Genomic DNA, 15,754 nt, shown 5'->3' with positions numbered 1-15,754 from the left:
CCCCCCCCCCCCCCCCAGTCTCATTTCCTCCAGGGTACCTTGGGCCAGTTCACAGCCCAACTGGGCCCCATCAGGTGAGCACCTAGCGGAGGAACTGCTGCCAAGGGAAACAGCAGGTGAGGCAGAGGGCAGGCCAGAGGTGGAGGGGGGCAGCCTTGGTCTTCATTCAGCCCTGCCACCCTCTCCCTGGGGCTCTGGGCAGGTTTTTTCCCCTCTGGGCCTCAGCCCTCTCTTCTGTACTATAAGGTAGAAAGACATGCCTTCAGCCCCCAGTGGGATGCCAGATTATGAAAACATTCTTAAAAGGATAAACACAGGCATCATTACAAACTAAAGAGATACAGAGTTTTTATTTAATACTGCTCATTTATACAAAGGTGTTTATATTTTCACCAGATGGGCATGCCAGGCCTAGGTTTGATTGGCAAAGGATGTGTGCACAGCTGATCATTTCTGGACGCTGGGGTTTGGCCCTGTGTTCTGACCTTGCTAGGGTTACTGATGCACGCCCTGACCTTTGCAGGATGGGCACCTGGCCTCTTTGACCAGTGGTGGTTAGAGAACCTCAGACAGGAAGCTCATGGGTATGCAGGGAATATGGTCATACATTCGAGAACCGTCCAATGCTGCCCTTCCCTCCCATCAAACAATCTGGATGAAGAGGATGTTGGGATGAGGGAAAACTTGGCAAACCCCCAAATTAGGGAAACACCTCCTCCTCCAAGACTGTGTGTCCTTTTCTTAACATCCCACTCTTCTCCCCGATCCCCACCCCAGTCTCAAAGAAAACCTCTATGAGGCACAACCCAAGTCCATGAGGAGGAGTTTTGTCAACTTGGAAGGGGCCTGAATGTTGTCTGACTTCCTCCCTCTCCATCTCAGACCGCTCATTGGAACAACGGGACTCACAGCCCTCCCATGCCGTGGTGCCAGTGTGTGAGGCCTTTAGAAATTTTAATGCACCGTGAGATCTAGAATGACTTTTCTCTTCTGGCTGCAGCACCAAGGATGGGGGTGGCAGAAAGAGTCAGTGTGCCACTGGGAAAGAGCAAGGCTGGTGAGGTAGGACAGACAGAAGAGCCAACCCACATATCTTTCCCTGGTCATAGAGGAGGAGCAGTTCCTCTGCTCGGATGAAGGACACAAACCCTGGAGACGCTAGTCTTCCTGGCTCTCCAACCTGAAGCTTATTGCATTTCCAGCCCTAGCTGGGCTGCTTCTCTAACAGTATGACTTGTCTGTCATTGGAGCCCAGACAAGGTGACTTTTTTTATTCCTGTTATGAGTCTCTGACCCTTCAACTTCTAACGATCTCAGACAAGCCTTTCATTCATGCTTTCTCTCCTGTTCCTTTCATCCAAAGCCACATGCAGGCATTGTTTTGCTTTTGTCTCCAAGCGGGGAAGCAAGAAAGGAGATTTTTCTACCTCTAGGCTTGAGAGAAGTGGGGGAGGGAAGACAACATACAACTCTGTGTCGGGGGGAAGGGGTGAGGAACATTTCCAAAACCTCCTGGAAAGGGAAGACTGCATTCAGATTGGAGTTGGGGACACCGTGAAGCAAAGCCAAGCCCCCAGGTTGATTTCTTTAAATTTCTGTTGGTTTTATTTCTTATACATGCCATGGAATACTGAGGTTTAGTGTCTATTTCAACCCCAATAGAGGACCATTATGAAGTCTTCCCTTCTGGTGCCTCTTTCTGCTACGCAAATACCATAATTTAAGTGAAGATGGGGATAATGGAGGGGATGATGTTTGTCAAGACCAGCATGTGCTTGGGACAGTTAAAGGGCATCTCAAGGGCTCAGGCTACCACCTCAAAGCTCAGCTAGTCGAACCCTCTCAAGTAATAGAAGAGGAAAACCATGGTCTAGAGAGGATGAAGGATTGAACCAATATACCAAGTTAATATTGAGACAGAACCAGAATCCTTGGGATTTAGCTCCAAGCTAAGTGTTTCTTCCATGATGCCACGGTACCTCCCACCGAGGTGCTTGGTCAGTTGAGAAATCTTGGAAGGAGCCAGGGACAAATGGGGGAAGACATGGCCACTGCCCACATTGACTAAAAGCTGCTTAGGAGCAGGGGAGCATGCTTGCTCTGTGTGGCACAGATGGATGATCACAGCAGACCAGGAGAAGCTTGAAGGGAGGCAAGCTGAACAGTAGAAGGAAGGACTTTCTAAAGCCATTTGGAAACGGAAATTCTTTGAGTTAGGACAAGAAACAAAACATCCCCACCACAGTTCCTTGGTTAGGGACAGCATTCTAGCAGCAAATCATCAGAGATTCTGCTCCAAGATGCCCTCCAGTCATTAGATTGTTAGAGTCGAGAGCTCAGCATCAAGAGGAAGGTTTCAGCAGTGACCAGGGTGGGAGAATTTTCTAGAGAACTTTCTGGATCTCAGTTAACATCGTTTAGCTGTGAAGGGGAAACAGAAGGTAACACAAAACATATGCAAGCATTTGGGTAGTTTCCACACAGAATCCAGAGAAGTGCCATCCCTCCTGGGCAGAATGGAGGAGAGTATGCCATAAGTCTCCACTGGCTATCCTTGAAAACTATTGTTCTTTGTTTTAGAATGTAGGCCTCATTGTCTCAAATTGGCAAGGGGTTGCTGCCTATTAAATTCTCTTATTAAAGAGGGGTAGGGAGAAGGATCGGAGAAGGCAATGGCACCCCACTCCAGTACTCTTGCCTGGAAAATCCATGGACGGAAGAGCCAGGTAGGCTGTAGTCCATGGGGTCGCTAAGAGTCGGACACGACTGAGCAACTTCACTTTCACTTTTCACTTTCATGCATTGGAGAAGGAAATGGCAACCCACTCCAGTGTTCTTGCCTGGAGAATCCCAGGGATTGGGGAGCCTGGTGGGCTGCCGTCTACGGGGTCGCACAGAGTCCGACACGACTGAAGCGATGCAGCAGCAGCAGCAGGGAGAAGGAGGTCAGGGGAAAGACGGGAGAGGAGGAAGAGGAGGGGAAGAGTCTGGGGTATAGGAAGAAAAGAATCCTAGAACATCAGCGATTGAAGGGCCCTTGAACAAGATCCGGTTCAACATTGCCCAGACTTGATTAATTAACCAGTTGTCTTTGTCCAATCACTGTTTAAAAATTTAAATAAATGTACTGAGGAAAGAGACAAGATCCCTACCGTAAATGGAAAAACCTGCGTACTTTTGTCATAAATAGAAGGAAACTGTTAAACTAGATAAAAAGGAGACAGAACAACTGTACTAAATTCCAGCTGGATGTCATTTCCTGCGGAGGCTCTGAGCCAGAGTCCTGCCCTCTGTTCAAAAGGGTGAGAGATGAGTGTTAGATGTTAAAGACTCGTTAGCACCAAACTGAGACTTTCTCATACCATCAGGATTAAAAGAGAACCAAGTAGAAGCAACTTTCTCCCTGTCTTTCACTATCGTTTACCATGGATCATCTAAAATTATTTTGCATATCACAGGAATTCAGTGTCAGGAGGAACTCTCCATTGAGAAACCTTGCCCTCACTGAATTATTCATCTCTCTTCTCCCAACAGGGTTCCCAGCACCATGAGGGCCTGGATCTTCTTTCTCCTTTGCCTGGCCGGGAGGGCCTTGGCAGCCCCTGTGAGTACCTGAAAGTCACATCTTCTTGGTCTTACCTCCCACCACCAGCGCAGGGGCATTGAATCTACCAGCCCTGGATGTTCAGAGGGGACAAGCACTTCCCCTTCTTGAGTTGTCTTTTTTTTTTTAAGATTTTTTTCCCTTAAACTAATAAGCTCAAAATAAAAACTGAATGAGGATCATTGGGAGGAGATTCCAGGGAAGGAGATTTCCATGTAATGTGAAGTTGTACTTGTTTAGCGATCAGAGCTTCCCCAGAAAGCGACTAGGATTGTTTTAGAAGGAAGTGAGCTCTTTATCATATGAAGACTTCCAGAAGAGAAGGGGATGCTGATGGGAGTGATGGGAAAACAAGCCCCAGCCAGCCAGGCACCTCAAAGTCATGTGCTATCTTGCTTCTTCTCACTCCAAATTGACTCCAAGAAGGAATTGCCAAATAATGATGATGATGATAGTATCACACTTGTGGGGAAGATACTGACATCTGTTAAAATTCAGGGTTCATCCCCTATGGGTCTCAGTGTTCCCATCTGAAGGGAGTTGGTCTGCATCAGACCAGTTGGTCTCCTATCATTATGGGAGTCTAAGCTGTGGAAATGCTTTTTGGGTTTTGATAGACACTCCAGATATAACTATACAAAGCGCGGTGCTCCGGAGCCCCACAGGGCCTGCCTGTTTGGCTTCTCCTGTGCCTGAGTTGTCTACCCATGGCAGGCCCTGAGGCACAGCCTCACGGGGATCTCTCCCATGAGCCTCTCTCCTAGCTCCCCAGCTTCAGTGGTCTAGGCTGAGGTATGTTAGTGGTGGGAAGCTGGCCCGGGCCCCAACCTCTCTGAACCCCATTTTCACCTCCCAACAGCAACAGGAAGCCTTGCCTGATGAGACAGAAGTGGTGGAAGAAACCGTGGCCGAGGTGGCTGAGGTAGGTGGTGGGGGCCCCAGACTCCTCTCTGCCAACATCCGCTCACTGGGGAATCCAGACGGGGGCTGTCGGAGCAGGCCATTGTTCCCCTTCCCACATGCATGCACAGCACAGATGTAAATCCTGTAGATCCCCCAATGATGACACACGCCCGAGTGCTCCCCAGACTCTCCCTGCAACCTCATAGGTGGGAGCTATGATTCCAAATTTGTTTTTTACTGTTTGAATTGTGTGACATTTTTTTCTCAGATGGTCATCCAGAGTCTCCCCAAATATCAACTGATGAAAGGGAGACTACCCTGGTGCAGCTGGAAGGGGAGGGAGCTTGGCACCCCCTCTTGCCCTGACACCCCTGGTGGCCTCTAGGGCATCTCCATAGAGTTCTGGGCCCTTGAGGTACAGCGAGTCCATAGATTCAGTCTCGATTCTGGACCTGGCACTTGTGCCTCCTGGGATCTGAACCCAGCACCCATTTCAGCATGTCTATCCCCATCCCCTGTGGGTACCCAAGGCTTCGGGCAAGTCCCCTCCAGCCTTTGCCCCTTTCCTCCAGGTCTTGGGGTGGGGTGGGGCATTTGACTCACTCTTCTCCCTCCACCCCAGGTACCCGTGGGAGCCAACCCCGTCCAGGTGGAAGTAGGAGAATTCGATGATGGTGCCGAGGAAACCGAGGAGGAGGTGGTGGCCGAGAGTAGGTCCCTTCTCCTTATCTTGTTACACGAAGCCTTTGCCCTCTGCCGCCCAGGCCTGGGGTGTGGGCCAAGCCTGTGTGAGGTTCCTTCCCAAGGAAACGCAGGGTGGGGTCCTCCCTGTGGGAGGGGCTGTGAAGGACAAACTGCCTTGACTGAAAGATTGGGAGTGTTTTCTGGAATCTGGAAAGATCTATTTATAGCCAGGATGTGAGTGCCAGGAAGGGAAGTCTCAAGCTGGAAGTGGCCTTGTACCCATGCAGCACTTTAATCTAGTTCCAGAGTTGGGTTTCAGGTTCCTACTGAGATTGCCAGTCCCATCCGGTCACTTGATGGCCCCAGATGCTTTCACACTCATAAGCTTATTTAATTTTCACATGGCCATGAGGAAATAAGCCTGGAAGCCTGACACAACTCCTATAAGGCTGTGAGAACCATGACCTGGGGCTTCTGGCTCCCGCCCACAGTCCAGCATCCCTAACCCACAGAATGGAGACTCACCGCACTCCAGGGGCTAAAGTCCCAACTCTGGAGGTGGACCAACAAAGGTCTGCCTCCAAACTTTCTGCAATGTCCTCTGACAGCCCTCAAACCTTCTCTGAGCGCAGCTTGCTCATGTCTTCTGTGGGGAAGGGTGAAGACAGTGGACCCTTGCCCCAGGGTTGTCGAGGGACTACGAGATGAAAGTAGAGGCACCCTTGCCCAGGACCTGGCAGGTCAGGCATCTAACAGAGGAAGACTACGACACCGTAGTCAAGCACCAGGAGGAAAGGCTAGATGAGCTCTCATCCTCAGGGCCTGAGTATCCACTGGAGCAGAAGGGCATCTACTGAGTCCTGTTCCTTCCCCTCCATGTCCCTTATCCGGTGTTTACGAGACACAGGCAGACTCTATTGTTCAGTCTGGTCCTGGGGCTCTGTTCCCTTTTCCGCTATGGACACTCAGGTCTGTTTTGCTGGGCTGCATAGCTTCCTGGCTCCGTGACAACAGCTGACTTTCCAAGTCATCCTAGAAAGTCTATTCTAGAAGTCCAAAATACCTCACTGTCACTGATCCATGAACAGCAGAGAACACAGTGGTTGCTTCTATCCTCGGGGGAGCCATATGGCACCCAGTGCTCCTGGGTCCCAGACTGAATCCCCAGCCCCCGCAGGTATGCCTGGCCCTGACCTCAGACCAAATCTCTAGTCTCCAGACAGAGCCAACTGCTCCCCGACAAGCTGATTTCAGCAGAAGAGAAGGGAGGGTGCAGGGCTGCCCAAAGGTTGAGTTGGGGGCCAACGCTGAGGACTTCTGTCCAAGGATCCATGTGGGTTGGGTCGCAATGGATGTGTTAGCCCGGGTGAGGCTAACCACGTTGCCCTCATGCTGTACCAGACCCCTGCCAGAACCACCACTGCAAACACGGCAAGGTGTGCGAACTGGACGAGAACAACACCCCCATGTGTGTGTGCCAGGACCCTACCAGCTGCCCTGCCCCCATCGGCGAGTTTGAGAAGGTGAGGCCCAAGGGACAGGGCGGGGGGTGAGGACTGCGGCCCTCAGGGCGTCTGCCCAGAACACTGCCAGCCTGGGGGATCCCACAGGGCAGCTCCAGGCTCAGAAGTCCCCTCAGTAGGTCTAGTCACAGCAAGAGACCCAGCCAGAGAGGGTCTCTGTCTGGGATGCTCCAGCAGTCACTGGAGAGTGACTGTCACTGGACTCTCCAGCAACGGGCAAGAATTTACTCAGCACCACCAGCTTCCAGCCCTACTGAGACTCAGAAAGGAACACACACGAGGGACTTTCTCATGTGGGAGAATCTTGGCAAAGCATCAGGTCCAAACATGTGGGTTCTGGGTCACAGCAAAGGTTGACATCAAGTGTGAGATCTTAGCTATGTTCCTGATCCTCTCCAAGTTTTCTCACCTCTAAAGATGGGTCAGAAATAGACTTTATCTCATAGAGCTATTGCAGGGATTTGTCAGATAATGCCTGGTACTTAGTAAGTACCCAATATGTACTATTTAAAAAAACTTTCAAAGCTGTCCATTCAGTCTCCAATAGGACTCATCTGTCCATCCATCCATCCAAGTAAATATTTATTGAGCACTCATGCATATCAACCATTTTGCTAGTGGTCACCTAGCTCAGGGCCACAAATTGAGTTCCAGGATCATTCCCACAACCTCCACCTGATCTCTCCATCTTCAACCTCTCCCCAGTACAACTTACCCTTTGAGGTCCAAATTTTAGCATCTTCGTCAGCTCTTCCCTCCTCCTCACCCCTTCACCACCTATCACACTGGTCACCAGTGCCCATCAGTAATCCCTCTGCAGTGATATGTAAGCAGTAAGTATGTGCAGGGTGTTCAAGACAAGGCTTCTCTCCTCCTGACACAACTCCTTCCTGTCACTGCCCTTGTTCAGCCCACAGCATCTCTGCTCCACCATCCTCATGCGCAGAGATTCGCAAGAAGGACCAACATAACTCACCACATCTTTGCACTCACTGCTAATAGTTAAGGATATGTAGCTGGATGAAAAGGGAATTGGAAAAAGGCTGAATGTGGAGGGATCCATGCACAGTCTTGCTTATTCTCCCCCTCCCATGAAGGGTCTCTTTCCCCGGCTACAAAGATGAACTGCAGCCTCATGCGAGCAAGGCTTCTGCCCAACGAAGCCCATTACAGACTCAGCACCCACTGTTTAGCTGAAGCCTGGCCACGCAGGCATCCCATGCCTGGCATATACCCAAATGCCAGACTCCGAGCAGGAAAAGAGATGTTCAGCATGAACCATACTGTCTGTATGAGCAACCCAGGCAAATTGAGACACTTGCATCATTTGTGGACAGTTTTCTAACAGTGCAGACAACTGTTCACCAGCCTCGCTCCCAGACACCAGCCAAGGGCCAACATCGCATGAAGGCCTTTCTAAGGATAACAGTCCCAGGCCTGCTGTATTAATTCTTCTGCATACTCTACCTTTCCCTCATCCTCACCTTCAGTTCATCTTTTCTGTATCTCCCAGATTTGCTTTCCCATATCTCAGCCCTGACTCTGTCATTCTGCTGCTCAGAGACCAGCAGCGGCTCTCAGCATGGGCTGAACATTGACTTAGGAGCCTAAAGAGTGGCTCCTTGCCAGGGCCCCACCCCTAACTCACTGTGTGGACCCCGGGCTAATCACGTTCCTTGCCTGGCCCTCAGTGTCCCCATCTCTGAAATGGGCATGGATGGCAGTACTGGCGAAGGGCTTTGGGAATGAGGGTGAGGCGCTCTGCTTTGCCGACAGGTTTGCAGCAATGACAACAAGACCTTCGACTCTTCCTGCCACTTCTTTGCCACCAAGTGCACACTGGAGGGCACCAAGAAGGGCCACAAACTCCACCTGGACTACATCGGGCCTTGCAAATGTGAGTCTCTCCTCGGGCCCTGCCAAGCCTCCCGTCTCAGGGAGGAGGCACCAACCTGGCACTGATGCTGGCTCTGCCACCTCTGTGCTGTGTGATCTTGGGCACCTCTCTTCCCCTGTCTGAGCATCAGGGATCCCAGTTATAAAATGAGATGATTGTTTATGAGCTGGTATCTATACTCAGGACCCCTCCAGGGAAGGACTGAGCAGTGGAGGGAACACAGGATCAGGGCGGATTTCTGGAGCCTCTCACTGGCATCTGAGACAGCTCACTTCTTTTCTGTAATGACGAGGAAGTTCTTCTATAGGTATAACCACAATCTTTCCTGCTTCAAAGTTGTGAAGCAAAAATGATGTTCTTCCTAGGCCTAAAAATACTTGATTTGAATGCTTTAAAATCAAAGCAATCCTGTCAGTTCCCTTTAGGCCCTGTTACTCAATATTGTCATATCCTAGGCCCTTTTACTCTGCTACATTCCCATCTGCCTGTGTAAAACATATGATTAAGCACCTGCTTCTAGAAACCTGGGAGCCAGGTGCTGGGGGCAGGGATGCCAGGGTTTGCCTGGCCTCTGGGGAGTGATCCCAGGTGCAGACTCAGCTGGCCCAGGCTCCTGCTCTGGCCAGGCTCCAGAGTGTCTGCCTCCCTGTCATCCGAGACAGGCAAGGCCCCCTCTGCTCCCCTCCAAGACAACATCCGCATGGTGTGTCTGGTACATTCTGGCACCAGATGACACCGGGGAGGGCCACTCACCTGTCTCAGGTGTGCAGAGTGCAGAAAGGTGGAGGAGGGGAACCAGGTTCTCCTGTGGTCAGCACCGCTCTTCTAGTTACAGGGCCCTGGATGTGAAAAGAGACGGCTCAGGCCTGGGGAAGGAGGGCAGGGGAGGAATCCTTGGGCAGTGAGACTGACGCTTGTGCCAGTGGCTCTTCTGTTCTCTGGGGCGTATCGCTTGCTCCGACTCCTAGCATTTCCCTCTCAGATGTTCTCTTCCACTCCCCAGCTGCTGGTGAAGAAGGTCATGGTCCTAACCACAGAGGGGACTTTCCACAGGCCCAAGGATTGGGGAACGATGGACCCCTAGGTCCCCTGGCACCCACATGCCCTGGTGCTGAATGAGGCTCTGATAATGTGGCCTTAAGCAAGCCCTTTCTCTCCACACTGATCTCTAATAATTCCATGAGGGTGGACTTAGATGAAATCTCCAGGACCAACATTATGTCACCTTGAGTTCCAAAGACCAGGATGAAATCCTATCACTAAGAATGTTCTGGTGATTAAGCATACCTGAACCCCCACCCCGGCTAAGCTGGGCCTCTGAATGAATGCTGTTCCTCAGTCTCCCAGCTTCAAACACCTCTCAAGGGTCAACATCATCATGGTGGGTCCTGGCCTCTGTTTTCAGGGCCCAACACCCAGAAAAGCAGGAGTCTCTGGAGCAAACCATTTCCCTCCCCAGATCAGATCAAAGTCAAGGGAACAGGGGATGTGCCTTTGTACTTGTCCATTTGCAGAGTATTCTCCCCACCCCCCCAATCTCCTTTGTTCAAAAGGTATGAAGAAACTGCAGCCCAGAGAGGCTGAGCCCGGTGCCAAGGCCACAGACTGAAGCAGTAGCAGGAGAAGGGCGGGGGTGGGGAGAGCGACGTGGCCAGCACATTGGCCCTCGGGCAGGGAGTCAGGGTCTGTGCTGACCACCTCTGTGTGTTGACCCTAGACATCCCCCCCTGCCTGGACTCCGAGCTGACTGAATTCCCCTTGCGCATGCGGGACTGGCTTAAGAACGTCCTGGTCACGCTGTACGAGAGGGACGAGGACAACAACCTCCTGACCGAGAAGCAGAAGCTGCGAGTAAGGGTCTTTTTTCATTCTGTCTCAGGGCACTTGCTCAACCCTGAGCTGGCCCTGACTTCGGGCCCCAGGCTGGCTGAGATCCCCAGTCCCATTCCCAGATCGAGGCCCCCAAATGTAAGCCCACATCCCTGCTCCAACGAGCACCTCTGTCCCAGGCTCCTCTGTGCGGCCTTTGAAAGCTCCTAGAACACATTCAGGGGCTTCCCAGGTGGCGTAGTGGTAAAGAACCCACCTGCCAATGCAGGAGACATAAGAGACATGGGTTCAATCCCTGGACTGGGAAGATCCCCTGGAGGAAGAAGGCATGGCAACCCACTCCAGTATTCTTGCCTGGAGAATCCCACAAACACAGGAGCCTGGCAAGCTATATACTCCACTGGGTCAAAAAGAGTCGAACATGACTGAAGTGACTTAGCATGCAGGCAGAGCACATTCACATCTTAAAGGCTCTGAGGAGTCCTGTAATGAAAGGACCTGCTCACTTTGTTTAGCTCCATGTTAAGTACGAGACATAAACAATTCTATTTCTTTTTCCTTCTGAGTCTGTGGACTTTAAGGGACATATCAAGCACTAGGAGTACTGATAAAATACAGCTCCCTGGGCCCCACCTCAGGCACAATGAACCAGTGTCTCTGTGAAGGAAGGCCCAGGAAGCTGCATTTTGACACACTCCCCAGTCATTCTGATTGAGATGGCCCCATGCCTCCACTTCTGTGGATGAGATAATGCTGGTACTCATCTAACCACCTCCTTCCCTCATTTGGTCTTTTTTTTCCTGGCCACTCTGCTCAGCATGTGGGATCTTAGGTCCCTGACAGGGATCAAACCTGTGCCCCTGCAGTGGAAGCACAGTCTTAACCCCTGGACCACCTTCCCTCATTCTGAACCCTGACTTTGGCTGGTCTCTGCCTACTCTGGCCTCCTGTCGGGGGGAAGGGACCTTGACTGGCCCCGACAACCTCCCTGGACCCTTTGTCACACAGCATCTCTGCTCCCACAGGTGAAAAAGATCCACGAGAATGAGAAGCGCCTGGAGGCTGGCGACCATCCCGTGGAACTGCTGGCCCGGGACTTCGAGAAGAACTACAACATGTACATCTTCCCTGTGCACTGGCAGTTCGGGCAGCTGGATCAGCACCCCATTGACGGGTAAGACCCCAGAACCTCAGGATCACGGAGGGGAGCTGCCTCTAGTTTGGCCCTGGAGTGGGCAGTCGCTGGTCAGGGCTGCTAGGTGCACTAGATGTGGTCAGAAGACTTCTCGGTGGCCTCTGCTGCTCCCAGCCCTGGAGGCCCATAGCCTGCCTAAGGGCTGCGACAAGAGAGGATAGGTGTAGGAGAAAGGATGTAGAAAGGATTTAGTGCCATGAGACACTCCCTCCTTACTGCCTAAGAGGCAGAAGCCATCAGAACTGAAAACCCCTCCTTAACCCCGTGAGTGCCAGCCTTGGGTATCCATTCAGCAAGGTAGAAGGAGCTGGGAAGGAGCGCCAGACTCCGTGGGGTGGCAAGGCTGAGGTGGGGCAGCAAGGCCCTGAGACCCGGCCCCAATGGGGCAAACTGGCTCTGGAAGTTCTTAAGACCATCAGAGTGCCCATCCCATCTCCATGGCAAGCCTTTGGTTTGATCACTCCTGCCCCATGTTGAAATGAGTTAGGAAGTGCTGTGTAAACGCCCTGTGGGATAGGCCAGGAGTTGGTCAGCCAACCGACATTTATTGAGTGTCTATTACACGTCGAGCACAATTCCAGGCAGGGGATTTAACTGTAGTGAGAACTGCCACGTAGGCCCTTGCCCCCATGGAGCTCACCCTCTGGGTGGTGGTCTGTTTCTCACAATGGAAGGAAAAAGTAAGGAATGTGCCCGGAAGTTGCAGGTGGTGGCTGATGGTCTGCAGCTGAGCAGGACCGGCCCCTCTCGTCCTGCCTTCCCTTGCTGTGTGCTCCTGGAGCAGCTCAAAAGGAGGGCTGCTCTGCTTGCACAGGATGCCCAGGGCTGCACCCCTCTGGGAGGCTCAACCCTCCCTCCTGGTCCAGCCTACCCTGTGGGTGATCCTGGGGGGCTGGGGTCTCCTGAGTGCTGGGAAACTGCCTGTAGCTTCTCTCCCAGGCTCTTTCCATGGCTGGGATCCATCTGAGTCATACCGTGAAGGGGAGGGGAGAAGTAGGAACATCTGGACTCAGGCTGAGCAAGGAAGGGGCCTGGAGGGAGGCTTCCAGATGGGGCTGCAAGGACCCTGCATCTGGGAAAGCAGCCTGGGTCAGAGTCTCCGTCCTTCCCCTCTCCTTGTCCCAGAGCTGCCCCGTGAACTTGCCTGAGTCCCTGCCCCTCCCTGGGGCTGGATTTCCTCACTGATATACAAAGAAGGGGGAGGAGCTTCAGTTCAACCAATCCCTTCCACGAGTTGGGCCAGATAGGAGGGCCTGGGGCTCCTTGGGGAAGAGTGTTTTGAGGACAACTAATGGAGGGCTCTGGGGAACAAGGGAAAAAAATCCTACATGTGCTCTGGAGTCCAGGCCAGCTGGGAGGACAGGAACAGGAGATGGGGAGAGAAACCAGAAGGCCTCCCTCTCACAAGGGACACAGTACATAAAAGATAAAGTTCTATTCACCCTCTGCCTGCCAATTCCAGTCCCTTCCCACGCTCCCTCCCCAGAAGTCGGCACCCTCTTCCTTTTATTTTTCCAGCCACACATCTTATGGGATCATAGTTTCCTGACCAGGGATCAAACTGGGCCCTTAGCAGTGAAAGTGCAGAGTCTTTCAGACCTCAGACCTGGAAGGGCCCTTTAGACATTATGATCAACTCCTCCCCCTTTGATGGAGGAGGAAACTGATGGTCAGAGTAGGGCAGTGCTGTATGCTCAGAACCACAGCAGGTCAGTGGCAGAGCCTGTGGAACATCCTCTCCTTCAGCCCCAAGGGGCAGGCTCCCTCCCTCTGTCTCCCCAAGCAGGGCTGTGGGGCTCGCTCAGCCTCAGCCTCTCCCCACCTCACCCCTGCAGGTACCTGTCTCACACCGAGCTGGCCCCACTGCGCGCCCCCCTTATCCCCATGGAACACTGCACCACCCGCTTTTTCGAGACCTGTGACCTGGACAATGACAAGTACATCGCCCTGGACGAGTGGGCCGGCTGCTTCGGCATCAAGGAGAGTGAGTGTTTAAGCAAAGGATCCACTGTCCGAGAGGACAAAGACTCCCTCTTTGCTGCTGTCTGTGTGTCTGTCCTTCCTGTCCGTCTCTTCTCTGTGCCTGGTTAACTCCTGTCTGCTCTCCCTGCCTGGGTGGGCCTCGCTCTTTCAGGTGACTTCCTGGTCCTTCTCTATCCATCCGTTGTCTCTCTCTCCCTTTTCAAGCATCAGTACTCACTCTGTGTCTAGCACTGCTTTGGGAACTGACAGGCACCTACAGGAAACAGCACGTGTAATTTGGCAGCACAAGTGACAAGAACCAGCCAGGGACAGGGGAGACCAAAGTTCTCAGTCACAGACTCCCTTGGTGACTTTGGACTGGTTACCTGGCCCCCGGCCCCCGGGATGGGCGGGATCCGCCAACTCCTTGGGAAGCATTTCCTCATTGACCCCGGCCCCCAAGTCTAATTCTGCTCCTTCTTGCCTTGCAGAGGACATCGACAAGGACCTCGTGATCTAAAGCCATGCCTCCTCCTGCAGAACCAGATTCTCTCTCTTTGACCTTCCCCCTCCTGTTTTCCCCAATGTTTAAAATGTTTGGATGGTTTGTTGTTCTGCCTGGGGTCAAGGTGCTAATATAGACTTAAACGAATACATTAACGGTGCTAAACACAGACATTTTAACCCAAGTCACGACATTCTTAGCTGTAACTCAGCTCTCACGGCCTCTTGCTCACCCATGAATGGTCCCGTTTTCCTCTTGCCGCGTGCACCTCCGCCCATTGTCTTGGTGGCACATGGGTGGAACACTTGATCTGCTCGAGTCTGCCTTCAACACACATTGCATCTTCAGATTTTCTACTTTTCTGTTCGAAACTAATATTCACCAAGTCAGACTTTGTGTTAATTTTATATCAGGGTATTGGCTGCCAGGGGGTCATCCCTAAGTGGCCTGAAGATGGACAAAGGGAAGTAACAGGCACGTGATGTTGGCAAGGATGCTTCTAGGGCTAGAGGATCAGTGGTGGGAGAGAGCTGCAGAATCCACCAGCCAGAACTGCAGATAACGAATCTTATGGTCAGGGGCTGTGACTGAGAGAAGGAAACTGAGGCTGTGTTCTGAAAGTACATAAACTCTCACATATACCCAGTTCTTCACCATCTCCCCTCCTCACTTTGCAGTGCCATTTCTTTTTGCATTAGGCAATTTGCTCAGACTTTCCAGAGCCATGGCCCATCCGGTCTCTGGAATCCCCCACACCTCTGAGAGGTGGATCACCACGTCCTGCAGGGCTGCTCCCCTCCAAACTACCTTTAGGAGATGCAGGACAGGGAGGCTGTTTCAGCCAGAAAGACCAAAATCAAGAGCGAGGAGCAGAACGTGGTAAAACAGAAAAAGGGCAGGTGGCAAATTGGTTTTCTTTTGGGTTTTCTGTTTTCTTTTTTCACATCTGGATGGCTGTCACCAGAGATCTTTCAGTCGCTAGCATGTTCCTCCTCTTCTCCCCTCCCCACTTTTTCTTTCTATTAATCAAAAGAAATTTCAAAATCAATGGGATGGTCGGATCTCACAGGCTGAGAACTCGTTCACCTCCAAGCATTTCATGAAAAAGCTGCTTCTTATTAATCATGCAAACTCTTGCCACGGTGTGAAGAGTTTGACAAATCTTTCAAAATAAAAAGTACTGATTTAGAAACTGCCTCCCTGAGTGACTTTGCATGTGTCCTAGTGACCTCATTTCCCTGACGTGGAGCTTTGTGGACGTAACATGTCCACACGTGAATACACAGAGGCAAAGCCTCGCAGATGCATTATTACCCTTTCGTACACACAAGCTTACTTATACACAGGAATGTGTGGTGCCTATAAGCATGGATTTAGCTTTTAATTTTATGACCTGGGGGCTGACCTTTTTCATGATTGTATTTCATTATCAGAGCACCGGGCTAAGCAACCAGGGAAAGCACCAATGAAAGCAATGCCTTCACTAAGCATTCACTCATTCATTCACCCATCCATCAAGAAATGTTTATGATGTACTTACTATGGACTGATCCCATTCCAGGTACTACAGACACAGCTGTGGCAAAGCAGATAAAGCGTTTGTTCTTCTGGAACTTACAGTCTAACGAGGAATGGGTTTTAAAATGCCCAA

At 51.7% G+C, this 15,754-nt stretch overlaps 1 protein-coding gene across 1 annotated transcript in view; it reads left to right on the top strand.

The window, feature by feature from the left end:
- The window catches only part of SPARC (secreted protein, acidic, cysteine-rich (osteonectin)), a 23,111-nt gene extending 7,811 nt beyond the window's left edge, over window positions 1-15,300 (top strand). Inside the window, exons 2-10 of the mRNA XM_010850599.1 lie at window positions 3,535-3,604; window positions 4,464-4,526; window positions 5,130-5,217; window positions 6,593-6,714; window positions 8,491-8,611; window positions 10,329-10,462; window positions 11,467-11,615; window positions 13,472-13,620; window positions 14,090-15,300. Of these exons, the coding sequence (XP_010848901.1) occupies window positions 3,548-3,604; window positions 4,464-4,526; window positions 5,130-5,217; window positions 6,593-6,714; window positions 8,491-8,611; window positions 10,329-10,462; window positions 11,467-11,615; window positions 13,472-13,620; window positions 14,090-14,118 (912 nt within the window). The 5' untranslated portion in view covers window positions 3,535-3,547 and the 3' untranslated portion in view covers window positions 14,119-15,300. The remainder of the gene's footprint in view (window positions 1-3,534; window positions 3,605-4,463; window positions 4,527-5,129; window positions 5,218-6,592; window positions 6,715-8,490; window positions 8,612-10,328; window positions 10,463-11,466; window positions 11,616-13,471; window positions 13,621-14,089) is intronic.
- The last annotated feature ends 454 nt before the right edge of the window (window positions 15,301-15,754 follow it).

This window comes from Bison bison, unplaced genomic scaffold, assembly GCF_000754665.1.
Source record: "Bison bison bison isolate TAMUID 2011002044 unplaced genomic scaffold, Bison_UMD1.0 scf7180017864291, whole genome shotgun sequence".
In the NCBI taxonomy this organism is placed as follows: domain Eukaryota; kingdom Metazoa; phylum Chordata; class Mammalia; order Artiodactyla; family Bovidae; genus Bison; species Bison bison.
Note: the sequence above shows the minus strand (reverse complement) of the source record. Positions and strands in the feature narration are given on the sequence as shown.